Raw genomic sequence first — 21,722 nt, 5'->3', positions numbered from 1 at the left:
ACCTTGGAAGGGCGCATGTCTTGAGAAAATCAACTAAAGACCTCAGATCTAGCTCCAAAAAATAACTCCAAAAAACGCACTGCCAGAACATCTTTGCTGGAGACACCTCAAGAAACGTCCATTCCCCTCACCGATTACTTGTGTAGCTTCTGTCAGAAAAAAAAAAAAAGCAAGACATAAAAGTAAAGAAAAAACTCCATAGCTCAAAGGCTATGAGAACCACTAGTACAAAAAATTGCAAATTAGCCTTTAAAAATATACGTCTTCAAAAAAATACAATTTTATCTACGATTTGAAAAAGTTTAAAATCTCATTTATTGTCTACGAAATCCCAATCCCAAACGCACCCGTAGAAGCCTCCCTACCCCGGCAAACGGTGGCTCACGGTGGGGAGCTTCTTGGAGAGGGAAGTTTTGAGAGAGAGAGTATTATTATTTTTATTAATTGTTGTTAGTGATAGGATAGTTATAGATACGTCTCTACGAAGCATTAGTAATATCATATTTCTCTATAAAATATTAGTGATATAATACATTTTTATGAGAATAGTTTATGTTTATCACATTTCTTTTATAACTCTATATAAACTTATTTGGTTAATAAAAAAACCAAACCAGGCCTAATTGATGGTTAAGAGGAAAACACTTGGATAATATTCTGGATAGTTTATTCAAACCGACTCTGATGGAGAAATGATCCCTACACTCATTTCTCACAACACTTACACAACAAGCTGACGTGGCTTGCAATATTTTATTATTATGTTTTTGTTTTGGTTCAAAACCTGTTGGAGGGGAAATTAAATTTCATTTCCCCTCCAACGCAGCCCCTCTCTCTCACTCTCTCTCTCTTTGGAATGCTCCTCTCTCCCTTTCTGGAACGCTCCTCTTTCTCTCTCTCTGGTCGGATTTGCCGGAGAGAGAGAGGGCGAGAATCTGCAAGAGCGAGACGCGCCGGACGCTGGACGACGGAGAAGGGCGACCGCCGAGAGAGAAGCCGGCGACGTCACTGACCGGAGAGGAGATCTGTACGGCAGAGAAATTTCAAAGAGAGAGAGGGGGAGCACCGTTGGAGGATCAAATGAAATTTGATTTTTCCCTCCGACCGGTTTTCTAGCCGCATGAACCAAAACAAAAAATAAAAAAAAAAAAAAAAAAAAAATTTACAAGTCATATCAGCTTGTTGTGTGAGTGTTATGAGAAATGAGTTTAAGGATTATTTCTATAAGGAAGTACTAACCGACCCACTACTAAACATGATATGACTGGGCCCACTAATCCAGCCCATGTCTGACCATTAACCCATAGACAGGACTCTTCTTGCATGCACTACATACGCAGATAACCTAGCTATCCCACAACCCAACGCAAGCTAGCTTGGCCTGGTCTCCGAGTCCCGACCAAGCTGCCCATAACAGCGTCTTCAATGGGAAAAGCTTCAGCTGGAGCTACGAAACCATACACCAAGTCCGGGGTGCGAGTTGTGGTTGCCGGGGACCAAGGCACCGGGAAATCTAGCCTGATTGTGACGGCAACGTCCGAGAACTTCCCAAACAATGTGCCGCCCGTGTTGCCATTGACGAGGTTCCCCGAGGATATCTTCCCCGACCGCGTGCCCATCACGATCATCGACACTTCGTCTGGGTATGCTCTGTTTGGTTACGTAGAAAGTGTAGGGAAAGAGAAGAAAGGAAAGGTGTAATTATGATGTTGAATTGCAAATGTTGCCTTATATCATAGTGTGAGATTCCGTTTATTCTTGCTTTATTTGAAATCTCTGTTTGGTTACTGAGAAGAAAAGAAAATTGACTGTCCCTGGTACAATTAGCTTCTTGGAAGCAGGAAAAGTGTTGAAGTTTCAGCCTTTTGCTTTTTTGGAGACAAGGAAAAGAGTTATTAGCATTTTTTTACAGAGGCAATTGCACTAATTTTCCAGTTTAATATTGAATTTTGATTGTTCCTTTTTACCAATCAGTGTAGAGGATGATGATAACGTCGCCGAAGAATTGAAGCGCGCTGATGCAGTTGTGTTTACTTATGCGTGTGATGAGCCTCTATCATTTGAACGATTGAGTACTTTCTGGCTTCCAAAACTTTGTAAACTAGAGGTCTATATCCTTCATTATTATTCGGCATTCATTTTTCTTCTATATATACACGGACATTTTTTTTTAAGAAAAAAGAAAGACGTGCTCTTCTGGATACCTTAAGGCTCCGTTGTTTTGATGTAATTTTTTTTTTCTTTGATGAATGATTTAAAATATATATATATTTTTTTCTAGGCAAGCTAATGGTTTTTCGGTGTTTCATTGGCACCTTGAAACTGATGTTGAAAATAATTTTCATTGTTTGTTTCGCACTAAGTGATTCTGAAATCTACTATTTAAGTTGTTTTTCTAAGAAAAAATAATAAACTAGAAAATTACTAAGCTTGACTATAAAGACATGCTTTGTATTAATTTGAATCCTTTAGCTCTCCTGTGTTTCTGGATATTCGGAAATTGTTTCCCTTAGCAATATATGGGGCCACCATGACTTCGACTCTATTTTTATGACTCAAATCTGTGAGCAGGTGAAAGTCCCAGTTATAGTGGTAGGTTGTAAGCTGGATTTGAGAGAGGAGAACCCGCAGGTGAGCCTGGAGCAGGTGATGACACCAAGAATGCAACAATTTTGTGAGATTCAAATCTGCATTGAATGTTCAGCACTTAAACAAATTCAGGTATTGTTTATTGGTGCTCTTTTCTGCCTGTCTTCTTTTCCTCTTTTAATGATTTTTTACCAGTGTTGTTGAGTTCCTTTGTGGTTCATACTTGTCAAATCTTTTACAACATCCAAGTCTTGCTGATGGATTGTTACAACACTGTACACTTGTTTTTATTGTTGGAGACACAGCAGCAGAGCCCCATCATTTTTGAATTCCAACACTTATCACCGTATTCGTTTTTGGCATTTGGTAAAATATATTTTTTGACAATTAAATCAATCTCAATATGAAGCGCAAAGTGGTGCAACCAAAAGTACGCAGAAAGTATACAAGTGATATTCCCAACTAGGGCAAATGGGTAAAATATTTTTAAGAGAAGGTAAAACGTTTGGGGTCTTCAGGCAACTATTATTTTTTTTGTGTGACAAAAATGCCTGTGGATAGTGGAAACATCAGTTTTCTACTGAGCAACTGATATTTCAGTTGCTCATTGATATAACTATAATACTAAACTAAAATGCTGCGTAAATACTGTTTTATGATTTTCTTGATTTTTTTTTTTTTTTTTTTTGTTGCCATGGCATAAGAGTTTACGTGGTTACAAAAGGTTTGAACATGGATTGGCTTCTTAAATCAAATAGAAGCCATATTAAATTAGAACAATTGGCTTCTTTCTTTATGTTCTTTAAAAAAAAGATTGAACTTGAGAATTTTACTTAATGTTTAGTTATTGTAGATTTCCAGACAATTTGAACTATTCTGATCAATAAAGTAAATTGCAATTGCTTATATATAAAAAAAGAAAAAAAGAAAAAGAAAAAGTAAATTGCAATTTTTTCTACTGTAAAATATTGTTTGAGATCAAAGTAGCAATAATTTATATTGTTTATGTCATTTTAATTTTGTGCACTGGCCCCCCTAAGATAAGATCCTGGCTTGTCCACTGCAACGGCATCTGATAGGTTCTGTATGTGCTACACTGCTACGCATAGTAGTCTTGTACCGTATACAGTAATGCCTGTGTATTATTTGCCCTTTTGGTTTGCCTCACGTGGATTTTGTGTAGTAATAGATTTGTTTTGACTGAACTTTTACTTTGTGCATCATTTACTCACTTCAAGCTAGTGACTACTAGGATCTGATTTCGGTTCAATTAATCCCGCATTTCGTTGGATGACTCTGATTATCTGAAGAGATGTTTGATTCTTGCATTCTCGTTCTAATATTTGGAGTTTAATGTTGAAATGTATTGATTTTGTAGACCCGTGAAGTCTTCTACTATGCACAACAAGCTGTGCTTCATCCACCGGGTCCACTATTTGAACAGGGAACACATGGAACACATACTTTGAGGCCCAGATTTGTTCGTGCCTTGAAGCGGATATTTTTTCTTTGTGACCATGATAGGGACGGTGCCCTTAGTGATGCAGAGTTGAATGATTTTCAGGTTTCTTTTGCTTCCATGTTTGCAACTTTTGTCCTGAATTGAGTTTTATGATTGTTTTATGTCCAAGTATGCTGTTCCTGACAATTCAGGAATGATCTTGTAATACTTGCAAACAAGTTTCTCACCTATCAGTGTCATGGTATTTTCTGCTGAAGATGAATGAGGGATCTAATAATACTTGTAAACAGGTCAAATGTTTCAATGCTCCATTACAACCTTCTGAAATAGTAGGTGTTAGGAGGGCTGTCTCAGAAAAATTGTGTGGAGTCAATGACAGTGGGCTTACTTGGACGGGTTTCCTTTTTCTTCATCAAAAATACATAGAACAATGGCGTCTTGAGATAACATGGACTATTCTACGAAAATTTGGATACAACAATGATATGAAACTTGCAGAGGATGTCATCCCATCGACTTCCAAACGAGCCCCCGATCAGGTAATATATCGTTGGGGGAAATTACAATTACTATAAGTCTATAATAGCAACGACTTTAATTGAAATGATAAATGATTTATTGTGTGCTTAAAATAATATATTTGTTTTAGGGAAGTGAAGGGAAGGTAGTTAAGTTTTTAATTATCTGCTGCAAAGATTTTCATTGCCCTGCTTTGTCAATTTTTATGATAATTTTCATTGAATAGTCCTTTTGAGGTGATAGCGCAAATGTGGGTAGCGTTTTTCCTTGGGTCATTACATTTTCATTAACTATTTTTATGCGCTAGGCCCTTTTTTAAGGAATATGATTTGTCTGTCAGTTTTCATAGTTGTAGATGGGCAGAATTTTGTGTTGCCCTTATTTCTAGTGATGGCAATTGGCTGTCATGGCTTCAGCTGGGGCTGGGCTTCAAATCATGCTATGATGCATGCTATTAGTTTGACCTTGAGTTCTCTGTATTTTAATTGTATACTAGGATCCTACTTGGAAAAACTTTTGGAGGCTTGCGGGCTTGCTTCAAGCCTAGTTTAGCTTGCTTCATAGTGGTTCCCACTTTCCCCTGTGGAGAGTGTTAAACTTGATTTCTATGATCAATAAAAACCTTAGTTCTCTCTGTCTGTTCCCTACTTGTGAGTAAATGTTTGTTGGGCTTGGATCTTGAAATTAAATTAATTGTCAAGTATGGCCAATCCGTTCGATTAGTGATTACCGAACTTAAATAAAATGTGCCTCCTGAATCTGGTTGTTGAGCTTTGGTATCCAGGATTTTTCTTCATGCGTAAGGCTTGCTTTAAGGTGGACATGCCCTAAATTTCCCACCATAATCCCCTCATCCGGCATGGAGTTGGAACTTCTGTTAGACACCACTCAATTTGGATTTGATATGTAAGACACGCTCACACACCCACATGCACAAATGTTTTGTGTAATAATATACCAATCATATATTAACCCAACCTTTCAAAACCCTGCAAATGACACTGTTGCATTTTCTTCCGAGTCATACAATGTTTGTTTAAAATGCTTACTGTTGCTTCTCATTTGTGTAGACTGTGGAGCTGACAAATGAAGCCATTGATTATCTGAGGGGAATCTTTGAATTACATTGTACCAATTCTGTATGTGTTAATCTGTGCTCTATGAGTACTTGGTTTCCAATTTCGTTGTTAATAAGCTTGTAATATAATTTCTGTAATCAGTATTTACTGTGATAGACTACAGTTGTTCAAGTAGCTAAATAGTTAATCAAGTTCTTACCTCTTAAAATCTTGATCAGTGTATGTTTTCCATTGTAGGATGGGGAGATGGGACCTCTTAAAATTGGCAAGATATTTTCTAATGCTCCGGAAAGGTATTTTTGGTTTACATTAATATTTTAATATTATCTGGCTTGTTTTACTTTGTCACAACTCTAATGTTTCTTTACTGTGAGAAATCCTGTTCACTTGATCAATCCATTGGTTTATCTTTATCAAGTGGTTCAGCACGATAATCCTCATCAATTTTGCTACCATTACATCTTATGGCAATTTTAAGTCATTATTGGCCATAGTAGCTTCACAATGTTTAAAGATGGTTAAGGTAGTTCCCTTAGTATTTCATGGCTTGGTTACTTTTTGAAGTGATGGTACATGGCTAACAGTGCTTATTAGGTACCTTGCATATATGCAAGATGTATCATTTATTAACTTGCAGATGCAGACAATCTGCCCATCTGTTGTGCCAATAATATATTTTAGTGTCTTTTGTTTAATTCCTTTTCTCTTCTCTCTTTTTTTTTTTTTCTTTCTTTCTTTTTTTTTTTTTTTTTTTTTTTTTAAAAACAATTATGGAAATTTCAAAATTTTACAAAAATTTAGCTTTTTGAATTTTGATGTATCAGTATATTAATGTTTGGAACCTGGTTGCTGCGGAGTTATTTTCACTTTTTGGCAAAAAATAAATAAAATTTTCTTGCCATTTTGATGAATGGTAAGAAATTATTTATTTATTTTTTATAATTTAGATAAAAAAAATTCTTACCATTCACACGTCATGAAATTTTTTAGATATTTATTTTATAATTTGGAGTTGTTTTAAATTTATAATTTTACTTTCCTGTTTATAATTATATATGTTTTTTTTTTTTTTTTTTTCATTTACTTGACTTTTTAAAGCTTTTTGGTGAGAATCTAATTATTGTTTAAAAGTCTGCCAGTTGGGAAGTTTGTCATCTCAAGAGTGAGCAAGTAGGAGTGGGAAATTTGGTTTTGCCTGTAAATATAGTCTTCTTGTCAATACTTATTATTTTATGGTGCTCTCTTCCTGTTGCTTTTCTTCTTTTTAAATTATAAGCCGGCATTGTTCAGTCTGTCGTTAAATTTGGTATAAAGCTGATATGGACATGTCCATAAATATTCTGTGTGACTGCATTCCCCCACTTTTTCCCTTTTCTCATCCTTCTTTCCCCTCTTGTGAGGTTTTGTTATATTTAGTGTGATTTTTGGTCTATGATTTATTCCAAGTGTTTAATTTCTTTATTTCTTAAGAACTAGAATGATTAGCCAGAAAAGCGTTTGGATGTTTGACATACTTCTTTTCTAGTCCTTGGGAGAGAGAGCCATACGTGGACGCTGCACAGAAAAATAAATTTGGAGGGTTATCTCTTGATGGCTTTTTGTCAATGGTATGCGTTTCACACTGTCTTTCTTTTCCCTTTTCTTTCCCTTCTGTCATTTTCTGAGTTGGGGTTTGGAATTTTTAAATTGATGTACCAACTAAATATGATCTCAATCTGGCTATCATCCTCATACTATGTAAAGTTTTACACTTATGCTATACACGTTTTACATTTTTTTTTTTCAGTTTTTAAAATGTTTATAAATATACAATCTTCTTAAACAATTGAGATTCTTCTATTCTTTGGTAACCTGTGCTTAATTTTGTGAGAAATTTATGTGGTTGCAGTGGGCCTTTATGACATTAATAGACCCAGCTTGGAGCGTTGAAAATATGATATACGTTGGTTACCTTGGCAATCCTTTATCTGCATTCTGTGAGACTAGAAAACGGCGTTTGGATAGGAAGAATCAACAGACAGACAGAAATGTTTTCCAGTGTTTTGTTTTTGGGCCCAAGAAGGCTGGCAAGTCTGCATTATTAAATTCTTTTGTTGGAAGGTATTCCAAGTCATCCTTTTAAATCTGATACTTCCCGTTTATTTCATTTTTGTGACCAAGTAATATAAAATTCGTTGTGGATGAAATGGGAAATGCAGGTGTTTTTCTGATAAATATACTTCAACCGGCGTTGAAGATCATTATGCGGTGAACGTTGTTAATGAACCTGGGGTGAGTGCTATTACATCATGCACCTTGAAATTCCTGTTGAACACATGCTATGTGTGTGCATTGGTCTTATCAAAAGAGATCTATGCTAACACTTTCTGTGCATTCTGTAAAAGTCGCAATAAGTTTTTGTCGTCATGTAGTTACAGATGAACCTAGATTCATCTGTAATCTATAAATTGTTTGCTATAACCATTTGAATCAGTGTGTTGATTTAAATAAGGTTGATGGTGGCTTTTGGCCTGTCCATTTTATAGGTAGCATGCAAATTTCCTGTATGCATTTTTAGAAGGCAAAAGAATAGCAAGTTTAAGAGAATTTCTGTAGCTTTAGTTAATTTACAACTGATTTGTGGATTATATTTCACAAATGAAACCTTTTATATGTTGTTTCTCAAGGCTGGGCCTCATTGGTTTTGTCTCCGCGTAACCTCCATATCTGATTGGAATTTGAGGTTTAGCTTATTACTAGATGGAATTATTTTTTCCACTTATCTGATGTTTGTGTAAATCAAAATGCTCTTCCAGTTGCTGTGATTGCTAATCTTGTTCATATCCCACCCCTTTGTCTGAGTGTTTGTTATTTTCTTCACAGGGGACAAAGAAGACCCTTATATTGAGAGAGATACCTGAAGGCAAAGTTGCTAAACTGCTGTCAGATAAAGAATCTTTGGCTGCTTGTGATGTAGCAGTTTTTGTTCATGACGGGTAAATAAAAGGCTCTTGTTGTTATCGTATTTAACTATAGCATGAATCATGGTGACACTTGTTTGTTAAGTTAGTGTTTAACTTTCTCACTTCCCAAATTCAGCCTTTTCTTCTCTAATTTGGTTTGGCTTTTTCGAAACAACTTGATATTTTGATATAGAGCCATATATTAATATTAGTCTTTTTTATACTGTTTTAGGCATGTCTGTTAATAATACTTGTAACCTTGTGGTGCCTTTAGTAAAGGGTTGCAAAACTATATGGATTAGAATGCTATAGCATAATTTTTTTGTCCATCTTAGAAATTTCTAGGACAATGAAAGAATGATTGAGGAGCTCAGATCTTTTCTTTTTTATTCTTTGTTCACTTAGACTGCTGCGTTCCTAGCTTTCTTAGCGATTAGCTTTTATGATTTTCTTGTTCTTTTTTCTTCTTCGTCTTGGACGCTTCTATTGTATACTCTCTATGTACTTGACTGGACTTTGCATTTTTTAATGATATTTCGCTTGCTTATCAAAAAAAAAAAAACTTCCGGAGGAAATTTCCTTCATTGTTGATTCTGCTTGTAGGCACATGGGACAGGTCCTAATGAAATAGCGTTTGGACTTCTCTGCATGCTAGGCTCATGTTTGAATGTGGTTTTTGACCTACCCTTTGGAAGCTACTAACTTTATTGACAAATGAACTTATGATTGCTTTAAACATGATCTCAATATGTACATTGTATGACTTGTACTATTTTCACCGTTGCATTTGTATATAGGAGATCTGAGGATTGATACATTTTACTATTACAGTTCTAAGAGAGCAAATGCGTTGCTGGTAGGAGTAGCTAGTCATGGTGTATGTACTGGCTTTGAGGTGCCTTGCCTCATTGTGGCAGCTAAAGCGGATCTGGACTCTTTTCCCATGGTCATTCAAAATTCTACTAGGGTATTTTTCTTTTTCAGCGACTATAATATCATATGCATGTTCTATTATGCAAGCTCCATTATCCATAAATTATTTTTAGTGTGTTTAGTTGTTTGTTTGTTCCAAACATAATATAATGGCTTCTATAGTTGGCTCATTGGCATTCCAGTGCTTGTTCATGTCGTTTTTTTTTCTTTAGTGGTAATAATACTAAATTTGTTAGACAAATTCTTTAAACCAATTTGATTAGTATTAGTTGCAACTTGACATACATGGACAAGCTTTTTACATGACAGATACAACTAAAGACAAGATCACCTAGAATTATAGTTTTTAACCATATAAACAATAAACAAAATTAACACTCTCCAAAGTTCTGTGAACAGGTCCATATGCAGAAATTACATTCCAGAGTTTGTTCACAAGTAAAATCTGCCTTCTGATTGTTCTAGTAATTCGGTAGGAAGAATTGTTCAGACAAGTTAGCTAAATGGTGAAGTTCCAAAACTTGGGACAAGGTGGCTAAATTCAACTTTTTGGAAAAAGTACCAATGGTTATTAAAAAAAATGATGATTCAAAGAACTTCATAAAATCTATTCGGGTAATATTAGTTTCAACTTGGAACGTGAGATACTTGGACAACATTATACCTATTTCAGGCATTCTATGGATTTGGTTGAAAAATGATACCTAAATATTTAGTATGGTCATGTGGTTTGTGCATGACTATGAAAATACATGTAGTTATGGGCTGTTTACCTTTTCCTTCATGTTAGTGATAGTAACTATGATGGTGGTGATGATAATTAATGAGAGTAATATTGTTGATGGCGGACCTTTAATTGTTTGCAGTATTTTGTTAATCGTATTTGTTATATTGTATAAGATAATAGCGGCGGCCCTTTGGCCCTACGTACGGTGTCTTATTAGATGTGATCAATGCAATTTTGCTTTTGTAGGTTAGTCAGGACATGGGAATAGAGGCTCCCATACCTATCAGTATGAAGTCGGGTGATCTCAATAGTATATTCCTTAGGATTGTAAGTGCTGCAAAACACCTGCATTCGAGCATTCCTAAAACTGAAGCTGGGAGAAGCCGCAAGCAATTCCAGAGACTTATAAACCGCTCACTTATGGTCTTTTCGGGTATTTTATGTTGATCTTTTGGGTTTATAGAAGTCCTTGAATCTGTTGGCTGCTTGTTTCTAATGGATGATCATTTTTGTTGTGGCAATCGAGCTAGAGTTTTATTGCTCTTTGAGCTTATTGTTTTTGTTTATATGCCTCTAAATCATGTTGTACCTTTTGACAGTTGGAGCTGCAGTGGCAATTGTTGGACTGGCAGCAAAAGGTAGAATGATTCCCCTTAACTGTTAAGGGATGAAAGTTTGAAAATCAATCAGCTTAGTTTAGCTCTTCCTCTCATCATAGTATATATAGTTGGTTGTTCTACGATTTGTCATCTTCAAAAACCCACCTTGTTAGGTTTTTTGAGTAGTTGCATACCAAAGCATCATGCCCCTGATAATTTCTTGTTCTTTGTATATATATAGATAGTTGTACTATGAGCATCCCTAGTAAGGTCTTTGAATTTTCTCTAAATTTTAGCTAAACAATATACTTTTGTTATTTTGTCTATCACTTTTAAAAAGCTTCTTACTAACAGATATTATTTTTTATTGATTTTGAGAGCAACCACTTTAACAAGTTTAATTACCATGAAAAGTTGCTGCAAATGAGTAAAAAAATAGAGAAGTGCTATACGTGCGTCAAGAGTCCGGCTGGAGTCCGGCTCTTGACCCACGTGGCACATCTTTTTTCTTTTTTTTTTTATTAAAAAATAAAAAATAAAAATCAAGAAGAAACATTGAAAACGCGGGCGGAAGAAAAGCATTTCAGATTTGTCGAAAAAAATTTCCCCCCATTTCCCAAATATCCCCCTCTCCACCGTCCCCTCCCCCACCGACCACCGGCGCCTACCGACCGCCCACCGACCACTGACCCACCGTCCCTCGGCCAGCTCTTTGTCTCTCTCTTTCTCGCGAACCCAAATCTCCCCCTCTCCAGCCACCGTCCCCTGGGACCGCGATTTTCGCGAGACTATGGAGCCCCAGTTCCGGATCTGGACTCGCCTGGATCGGTGTGGGTGGGGGGCATGAAGCGGCCAGATCTATACTCGCCTGGACGTTCTTCTCTCCTCCAACTCGACCTCTCTCCATGGCTGCCTCATCCTCTGCTCAACCAACTACAAACCCGCAGGTCTATTTTTTTGTTGATTTTTATTTTGGTTATAGTTCATGGGTTGTTTGTCTGATTTGTGGGTTGTTCTGGGTTTGCTTTTCTCCTGTACCATTTGTTTGGTTACCGAGAAAATGGAAGGAAACCAGAAGATTTAAAATTGTGGTTTCTCAGGGTTCTTTAAAGATTTGTGGGTTGTTCTGGGTTTGCTTGTCTCTCTGTTGGTTTGGCTATGGTTTGTAATCCTTTTGATTTCTCTGTTTGGTTGATTTTGCTGTTGGTGTTTGTTTTGGTGTTTTGGACTTATTTTGAACCATTTATGAGGATACTTGCTCCATGAGAAAATGGTTGGCAAGGGTCTCCTTCCAAATCTGAGGAGAAAATGTCCATGAGATTATTTAGATTGTCAAGCATAGAGTCCATGAGATTATCTGGAAAATCTTCCTGACAAATTGGTTTTCAAGTATAAGCTGAAATAAATGTATTGATTAGTCAATCACATTGAGAGATTTCTGGTGCTTTTGGGTATTTGCCTTACAGTATTTGTCCAGATTCATTGAGCAATCAATAATTAATAAAATCTAGAAGGGTTTTGTTGTTTTATTGACTATTTTATCTTCTTGATCGTTGGCCTCCCACGTATTCATTTTATAGACTTTTTTGTTGTCTAATAGATTGTTATTGATTTTCTATTGCCAGGGTGCAGAATAAACAAGCATTAAGGTTGGCTACCAGTGCAGGTTGCGATTCACGTTTGCAGTGGGAGAACATGGTGAGATGCAAGACTAGGCACCAGAAGTCTTTCTTATTGCAGATCATTCTCATCAAATACCTGATAATTTGAACTTATGTATAGTTTGATGAGGCAGAGGGCCCTAACTCAATAATTGAACTTATGGATGTTATTGATGCCTTCAAAATGGTCCTTAACCCAAGATTTTTTGGAACTATTCTTGGCTTTGTATCTTTCCAGAGGTCACATACAATGCCAAAGTGCATGTACCGATAATCTTAACTTGGAAGAACCTTTTTTTGTTGTAAAAATCATGTGTATCTTGATATGGTTCTATATCCAAATTGTGGTTGTATTTTATAGACTTTGTACAATATATATGATTATGCTAATTTAAGTGTATACATTCATATGGAAGCTAAAGCCTCGTCCTACTCCACAATTTGAGTAACAATACGAGCATTTTGTATCTTTGCATACTGTAAAAAAAGACTGTGTTTGCACTACCCCTCTTCATTAAACTGTTATGTATATAAGAACTATTTATATGCTTTTTTGAGACATTTTGCGGTATGTGTTCTTGTTTTCTGATTGATTTTGTCCTCAATGGACTTTTTTGATACTGACTTATTGCGCATTTTGCTCTCCATTGTTTTTGTGTTTTGTTGCTGGAAAATGATATTTGATAATTATACATGGAATATTTTTCATCCGGTTCTGGCTTTGCAACAAAATTGGTTGTTAAAAAAGCAAATAACGTGCACTAACTTGGTTGTTAAACCTCATGACCTACAATTTTATTCCCACAACCATAAAATTGACCTCTACATTTCTTAAATATGTCAAGTTGCATATATCGACATTAAAGAGAATCATGAGTTGGTCAAAATTATAATATAAGATCATAAAAAATACAGCCTCATAAGTCAATAAACGTCTCATTACAACTTGATGAGTTCCAAGCAATCAACTAAATTGCCTAACTCACAACTTCAATCAAAAGATTTCCCCTTTTTTCTCTTTTTGCGCATGTGAATTTTGTTCTCCAATTTCTTCTATTTATCAGCATTCGGGTAAGATGTAATGTACATCTCCATTTTCATCCTTTTTTTTTCTTCTTCTGTACAACACCAAAACCCTCTTGCTTAACATAATTTTTATAATATTCATGAAGTTCCTCTATCGAGCCAAACAACATCCCATTCTTAGGTTCCTTAACATTTTTATCTTTATCTATGAGCTTGAGCTTGGAACAACAACTGTCCACACCATCATTCAATTGTTCATTCGAAATAATTTCATTTTCATCTATATCAAAACAAATAAAACATAGTGTAAAGAACCCAACTATAAATAATAACATTTAGTCTAAGATATGTTACAAAAATTAAAAGTAAAAATGCCCATCATACCATTTTGAGGGTCCATTTCGATGGGAACAACATCATCAAGTTGTTTATATGTCAACAAACAATCATCTTCGTATAGTGAATTCAAGGACAAGTCCATCTAAAAGTTATTCCACAAAAAAAAAAAAAAAAAAAAAATGGTTTAATTAAACAATTGTATGAGACAACAAAAACCTAAACCAAGCAAAACCCTACAGTGCATAATAAATCATAATTCACTTCCTAACTTCCCCAAAATTGCTTCTTCAAATCAATACCAATACAGTGCATAATTAAACTGTTCAACAATAATTATCAAAATGTTGTAGATAGATCTTCTCTCTTCAAAAACATGTACATATTAAAATAGGTTTGAGTCAAAACCTATAATAGAAAGCATGATATATTCTTTTGATTTTTATTATAACAAATGCCATTCCGGGTAAGATTGAAAGCTCCAAATAGTGCCACAGATGGTGCAACAACCTGCAAGAAAAAAATTAATTAATGACAGCTCTCCAATTTTAACTTCACCATGAATTGAATTCAAAGAAATTAATTAATGTCATCAAACCCTCAATTTGTCTGCAATAAAATCTCATAACCTACATGCTCTTTGTTCACAATTACAATTTACATGCATGATAAATCCATCTTTATCAACGGTACAAAAAGTCTATGGAAATCAACGGTACAAAAAGGCCCAAACCACACTAGTTTTCGTTAACACAGGAAAACTATTTTCTGGTTTATACCTTTAAATCTTCTGGTTTCCTTCCATTTTCTCGGTAACCAAACAAATGGTACAGGAGAAAAGCAAACCCAGAACAACCCACAAATCAGACAAACAACCCATGAACTATAACCAAAATAAAAATCAACAAAAAAATAGACCTGCGGAGAGAAGAACGTCCAGGCGAGTACAGATCTGGCCGCTTCATGCCCTCCACCCACACCGATCCAGGCGAGTCCAGATCCGGAACTGGGGCTCCATAATCTCGCGAAAATCGCGGTCCCAGGGGACGGTGGCCGGAGAGGGGGAGATTTGGGTTCGCGAGAAAGAGAGAGACAAAGAGCTGGCCGAGGGACGGTGAGCGGTGGGCGGTCGGTAGGCGCTGGTGGTCGATGGGGAGGGGACGGTGGAGAGGAGGAGATTTGGGAAATGGGGGGAAAATTTTTTCAACAAATCTGAAATGCTTTCCTTCCGCCCGCGTTTTCAATGTTTCTTCTTGATTTTTTTTTTTTTTTTTAATAAAAAAAAGAAAAAAGATGTGCCACGTGGGTCAAGAGCCGGACTCTTGACGCACGTGTAGCACTTCTCAAAAAAACATTGCAATGCATGGTGTTGGCTGAAAATGGGCCTTGCGATGCTGGTACACAATGTGGGCACCCTCTTGCGGCCATTTATGCACCTCCTATTGATAGGAAATTGCGTTGTTGGGTCATCTGAATCAACAAAAATTTGAACCAGAATCTTCGATTTTTCCGGTCTAAATTACAAACAGCGGCAATTTATTGCTGATAAACTTGAACGCAACCAAACCCAGAACCAACAAGAAAAACATTTCTTTAAAAACTAGCTAAATAAATGTCAAATAATGAGTTTTGTTTAGCATCAATGGGGATTCAATTTCGAAAGTTTTTATCTCCTTTCATTGCACATGGGGATATGAACAAGGACCATAGGGAAGTAACTATTACTCACAGGATTCTAGATCCTTAATCGGGTCATCATGCTTGATAATGGGTTTGATCTTCTTGAATCGGATCTAGAAACATCCCAGGTGCAACCAGCCTATCCACGCTCTGGCTCAAGAAGAGCGCAATACACGCATTGGCAAGAAACTGCTAAGGAGCGAGATACTCCACCCGAACCAAAACCCACCAAGAATAAATTCACTCAAACACACCCCCAATGGCCTTGCCTGTAGGCTCTGCAACTAGTCGAAATGGATATGCGGAGCTCCAATATGCCAACCCTTGTTGTACGCCACGACCTCAAATCCCAGCAAAAGCATCGAGAGCCAGAGAAACAATTTGATACAGAAGTAGAACCTGGTCCTCGCGGTGGGTTTCATACAAATTAAAATCTGAAAATACGATTGAATGACCTTGAGGTGGAGTTCGCTGATGGGTTTACGGAGGCAGGGTTGCGTGCGGGGTTTGCAGGAGAGGCTACGGAAGGAGTCTCCGTTGATGACCATGGATCCTCGTGAGAAAGGAGGAGAGAGAAAGTGAAGAAGGGGAAGAGGGAAAAGTGAAGAAGTGAGAAAAGGCGGGAAACAAAACAAAAATGATAAAATATTCAATAAGTTGCACCCCTCTGCGCCTTTGAATATACATTACTTATATATATATATATATATATATATATATATATATATATATATATATATATATGTGAGTCAAATTTGGGGTGAAATTTTGACAAAAGTCAAAATGTAGAAACTATAGAATTTGCTGAAGTAGTTTTTTTTTTTTTTTTTTTAGCTTTTCACCGTATTTGGTGAAAAATTTGAAATTGAGAGCTCACTAGGAATGTTCTAAAAAGGCAAATCTGGCCTTCATTTTTTGTGTTACTTGTTGGATTATCCTTCCTCCCGCTGAAGGCTTTTCATAATGTCCTAAAATATAAGACTGAAAGAGTTATGTAAGAATAGTGCACAATAAAAACTTTTGCTAAAATTGGTTCATTGGTCCTACATGTATTTTTAAGGCTTTTTAAATCGATGTAGTTGGTGTTTCAATTTTTTATTTTTATTTTTTTTATGTTCCTATTAAACGGCATTAAAAATCATTAAATTAAGTGATATTAGGTGAAATTACGCGTTTTCTTTATTATCTCATATTAAAAACCACTTTGGATTGGGTAGGAGTTGGTTTATTTTGGATTCATGTAGCTTTGATATTAATTTGCCATTTGTTTAAATCGGCAAGAAAAATTGAACCCATGCCCTAGACTACCGTGGTCCGTACGTGGTAGCATAGCATCAGGTTTGGCTTAGGCTTAGGTCCAAACCCAGACTCAGTTTGGAATTTTGTTCAGAATATTAGACCCCTATTTCTGTTCAAACAATTGGTTACCAAAATATGGTTGCAATATTTACCTGCTCTTAAAGCCACATATTAGATTATAGTTGCTAAAATCTTTTTCCCAATGTCGGATTCAATTCAAGTCTTTTCCTCCCTTTAAAAATGGAGTTGGGGTTGTGTTAATAATGTTTTCTTTTTCCTTTTTCCTTTTTCGTTTTTCTTTTTTCTTTTTTTCCCCTGGACATGGACATGGACAAGCAACTGAGATTTTTCTCTCTAACAGGGGCCTATTTTCCGTGCTCCATGAATGCCACCTTTCCAGTAAACTCCATCATATCCATATAATTAAAAATTAATATATAATCTTTTGGTTCTTTCTGGATCTTCCTTGTGAACATAAGGTGTTCCTTTCCTTTTCTTTTTCATTAGTAAGCTAGACTCTTGATTGTTATATTGTAGATTAACCAATCCTTGGATCGGTGCCCGTTTGTGTTCTTGTTAAAAGAGGTAAACTCCTATGTCACTTATAATTTTCCTACATTTTGAGTACGGGATTGTGAGAAATTGTAAGGGATTTATCTAATGAGTAATTTTTAATTATTAAATCAAAGTATTTTTGTAAATTTATAAACATGTTAGGGGTATAAAGGACATATTACTCATCAACCATTTAATTTAACGTTGAATTTTGACAAAATTGTAGACATTGAAAAAAATTGAAAAAATTGTAATCTTAAATTAATACTTTTTAAAGTTTGAGGGTATGATTATAAAAGTGATGAAAGATCAATGGTAATAAATAAATTTTTTTCCAATTAATTTAAAGATGTGCTATATATACATCATCCTCCTGTCCTTTTTTCATTATCTCACTTTTGCAAATCACCAGTAAATCTATGAGGCTCATATGAGAAATTCACGTGGACTTCACAAATTCAATAGTGAATTTTAAAAGTGAAAAAATAGGAGCATTATCTCACTTTTGCAAATCACCATTAAATCTGCGAGGCCCATACGAGAAATCTACGTGGACCTTACAAATTCAGTAGTGAATTTTAAAAGTGAAAAAATAGGAGCATTCTCTCACTCTTGCAAATCACCATTAAATTTGCAAGGCCCATATGAGAAATTCACTTGGACCTCATAAATTCAAGTGAAAAAATAGGAGAGGGACAAAGAGAAAGATATGAATCATTTCTCATAAATTAATTGGGTGCACATCAAATACAAAGGCAAGTAAAAATGATCATGCATAAATTTGAAGCCTATAACGTTTTTACGATTTGCTTATGAAAAAAAAAAAACTTTTTAGACTCTTATCTCCAAAATATTCACAAGTTCAAACACTAGTCCCAATCTCACAAAAAGAAGGAAAGATAAAATATTTCTATGGCAGCATTGGACATAAGAACATGAATAAAGCAACCTACTATCGTAACTCTCTTTGCAGTCATCCAAAAACATTCTCTTTGCTCCACAGTCCACACACTTCCTTCTTGCTTGATTTCTTCACTGAATCTACTTACCCCTGCAAATTCAACATACATTAGCATAGGTCCTATTAGAGGTACCTCATGCTTGAGAACTAGATTTAGAGGGGAATAGGTTAACTTTTTTACAAATGATAGCAACCTAGTATCCTGTAGACTATCAGGAACTTATAGATGTCCTATTTCTCATAGATTCTAACGATCTTGCATGGAACTAAAATGTCATGTCCACAAATATTTATGCAAAGTTTACTAGTTTAGGTGCAACACCTTCAAATTTTTAACACCTTAGTGAAAAGAAACTAGAGAAAGAATGATATGTTTAGGAGTTTATAAGTGATGAGCTTTGCGAAAGATTTTTGGCCGCTAGATACCCACAATTAATGTAGTGTCTGGCTACATGCTTTGTTGACAAATATTTCTAGCTACATGCAATTGAGATCTAGACTAGTCCTCCTTGTAGCTAAAGCCTCTAATTTTTTTTTCGATAAGCTAAAGCCTCTAATTTTAGAAATGTTCTCCTCTTAAATTGAAGAAAATGTAATAATAATAATAAAGGACGTTCCTAAAATTTTATCAGACAAAGATAGATAATGATAATCAAGGAAAATTCCATGTGTTTATGATCCCATACAACATGGAAGGAGGGGAATCTAATAAACCCTGTGCGTGCATACAAAAGAATGGCGGAAATGTTTATGTTAATTATTTATTCAAGATGATATCTTTCACGATAGACAATCATTTCCATAAGGAATAATTCAAGACTATAATAAATACTCCACACAATGTATCAATATTTTTTGTGCATGCATACCTTTACGATCCAGCCATCTCTAGAACGGTTCTAACACAAAAAGAAAGCAGAAAACATATTCCTTTAGGGCATTGGAAAATGTGATGATCTACTCATGAGCAAAGTGATCGAATGCATAAGAACATGGAACAAATAGAGAATACCTAATATAATAGACCATAATCTATTAAGCCTTAATAATTTGCTCCTCGCAGTTCCTCTTGCTTGATTTCAGGCCTGCAAGTTTAACACCCATTAGCACTTACACAAGACATTAACCCATGGTAATTAAAATACACACAAATCCGACACATATATGCCAAATTTTTCAATATTTCCAATCAAATGGGAAAACAAGAAACTTACAGTAAAAGGCAATCTGAAAACGGATAGGGACAATCCACCTTAAACATTTGTTTCCAAGCAAGCGATATGCCTAATCTGTTCTCCCCGGGCATATGGGAAACATCAACTACAATGCAGTAAAGATCAGCATCCCATGGAATATTTCCATCGGGTGTGATTTCACCCGTTAACGTTTGTAAGAGGCAGAACCTCTGCTTGTCTAAATGGAAAAGACAAATTGGTGTGTCATAGAAAATTCCGAAATCCTTAAGACTCCCTTCTAGCCACATATCCAAGTCTAAATTATAGGCAATCAAGAATACCTCATCATTTACAAGAGTGAACCAGTATAAAGTATTATGTACGGTCACCGTCCTTTGAGTAGACCCTTTAGGGTAATGAGGGTGGATATTGCGCTGAGCAGGAGCAAGCACTTCCCAAGATCGATGCTGCACATTGTATGCATAAAACATTGCAGTATACCATGTATCCGAAACATGGAAAGCCACAAGAATCCTGTTTGGATTCTCAAGAGCTGCAGAAATGATTGTAAAGCTCGAATCATATGGAGGATCAGGTAAGGCTTCCCATTTTCCATTATGGGGATCAAAAACCTCACCCCAGTGGGCGGTAGGCGGCATATTCATTTGGCGAGTAGAAAAAACATAAATCTTCCCGTCTAGAACAAAACTGTGCGAGCAGAATTTGGGAGCAATCATCGAAGAAACAGAGTCGAAGCCGTAAGCACCACGGCCGGTAACGTCCAATTTGCAGACGTCGGATGGACAGAATGGAATCGCCTGCCCACCATCAAAAGCGTAGACGTGGGAGCCTAGGGCTGCAAAGCCCTCGACCACGTGAAGTTTGGCGTCCGAAAACGAAGTGAGCGGTTTTTCCTCTGTGTAGACCTCGCAAGGACCGTCGGCACGAATACTGATTGTAAACCACTTCGTATACTTCCTATCATCTTTATCTTCATCTTCATGGTGATGTTCATGTTCATCATCATGTTCTTCTTCTTCATCATCATCATCATCATCATCATCATCATTTCCATATTTCACAGGCACAGGCACAGGCACAGGCACAGGCACACAGAAGACGAAGTTGTAAGAACGAGGAGAGAAGAAATCAGGGCGAAGACGACATGGATAATGGGTTGATGAAACATCAATTGAAATTGATCTTGGAGACTGCCACGGAGGCAATGGCATCGTCGCCGCGACGGGGGGTCCGTCCATGGAGATGGGAGTATTTTTGATGAAGGAACCCGAAAGATTTAGGAAGAAGCTGCGATGAAGAGAATTAGTGTAAGGGATATGGCCTTTTATCTAATGGGCTTCTGGGCACATACTAATTTCTGATGTAATTGGGATATTATAGAAGGAATCTAGGAGTCGTAGGAAATGGGGTATTCTAGAAGGGATCAAATCAGGTGTACAAATTCTGTTAGCATATTCTCAATGCAAACAGAATGGATTATTTAAGAAGGGATGCAACAACTGGGAGAAAGAAGAAAGAAGAAGAATATTGTAATTAGTTAATTCTGTGAAAGAGTCTAGGGCTTCTTTAAAGTGCTTATTTATTCATCTATAATCTTCATCTTCTTCTTTGAATATTCACCCAATTCTGCCTTATTTGGTCATAATATCTTTTAGCCAGCTCCATATAACAAAAACTCATAATAATTAGGGTTTGTTTCGAGTAAAAGGGGGTGGCGGCGTGGAATAGAGAAGTTTAGGGTGGGTTTGTTTCGTGCAGGGGAAGGAGAAAATGCCACATCACATCATCACATGTAATAGTTAACCAAAGTTTTTTTTTTTTTTTTTTTTTTTTTTTTTTTTTTTTTTTTAATATGCAACCTTATAAGTAATTAATACTAACCCAATATTTCTTTCCATGAAAAATAGGTATCTTTCTTGCTCGAGTTTTCTAGTTTAAGCAAAAATATAACCTTCAGAAGACATTGTTGTTTGGTTTAATTGTTTTTGATATTTTTCAGGCTAGTTGATTAGTTTTGAGAATATTTTAAGAGATTTATAACATATATGTCCTTTTTAAGATATTGTTTATGATGTGTCAAATTTGACACGTCACTAAATATTAAGTTGATATAACTTTTTTTTTTAAAAAAAATAAAAAATAAAAAAAATTAATTTGT

At 35.9% G+C, this 21,722-nt stretch overlaps 2 protein-coding genes across 9 annotated transcripts in view; one reads left to right on the top strand and one right to left on the bottom strand.

The window, feature by feature from the left end:
• The window catches only part of LOC133860119 (F-box/kelch-repeat protein At4g19330-like), a 54,705-nt gene extending 33,392 nt beyond the window's left edge, over window positions 1-21,313 (bottom strand). For 5 of the 8 annotated variants that reach the window (XR_009898856.1, XR_009898857.1, XR_009898858.1 and 2 more), the window contains exons 1-2: window positions 19,583-21,313; window positions 19,381-19,453 (exon numbers count right to left, since the gene is read on the bottom strand). Coding sequence is in view for 1 of the 8 variants with exons in the window: in XM_062295781.1 (XP_062151765.1) it covers window positions 19,411-19,453; window positions 19,583-20,802 (1,263 nt within the window). In the remaining 7 variants the exon portion in view is untranslated. Of the gene's footprint in view, window positions 1-18,204; window positions 18,459-19,237; window positions 19,268-19,380; window positions 19,454-19,582 lie in introns of those variants that run through there. The other 3 variants (XR_009898861.1, XR_009898860.1, XM_062295781.1) reach the window with 3 other exon arrangements.
• Window positions 1,335-11,140, top strand: LOC133861011 (mitochondrial Rho GTPase 1-like). Its single transcript, XM_062296703.1, has 14 exons — window positions 1,335-1,643; window positions 1,975-2,107; window positions 2,572-2,721; window positions 3,968-4,153; window positions 4,342-4,590; window positions 5,641-5,709; window positions 5,887-5,942; window positions 7,175-7,256; window positions 7,538-7,749; window positions 7,848-7,920; window positions 8,512-8,624; window positions 9,423-9,558; window positions 10,498-10,684; window positions 10,851-11,140. Exons 1-14 carry the CDS (start codon window positions 1,426-1,428, stop codon window positions 10,913-10,915), a joined length of 1,929 nt encoding a protein of 642 aa, XP_062152687.1. The 5' UTR covers window positions 1,335-1,425; the 3' UTR covers window positions 10,916-11,140.
• Window positions 21,314-21,722: the final 409 nt, after the last annotated feature.

Source organism: Alnus glutinosa, chromosome 2, assembly GCF_958979055.1.
Source record: "Alnus glutinosa chromosome 2, dhAlnGlut1.1, whole genome shotgun sequence".
Lineage (NCBI taxonomy): Eukaryota > Viridiplantae > Streptophyta > Magnoliopsida > Fagales > Betulaceae > Alnus > Alnus glutinosa.
This window is presented reverse-complemented; position numbering and strand designations above follow the sequence as displayed.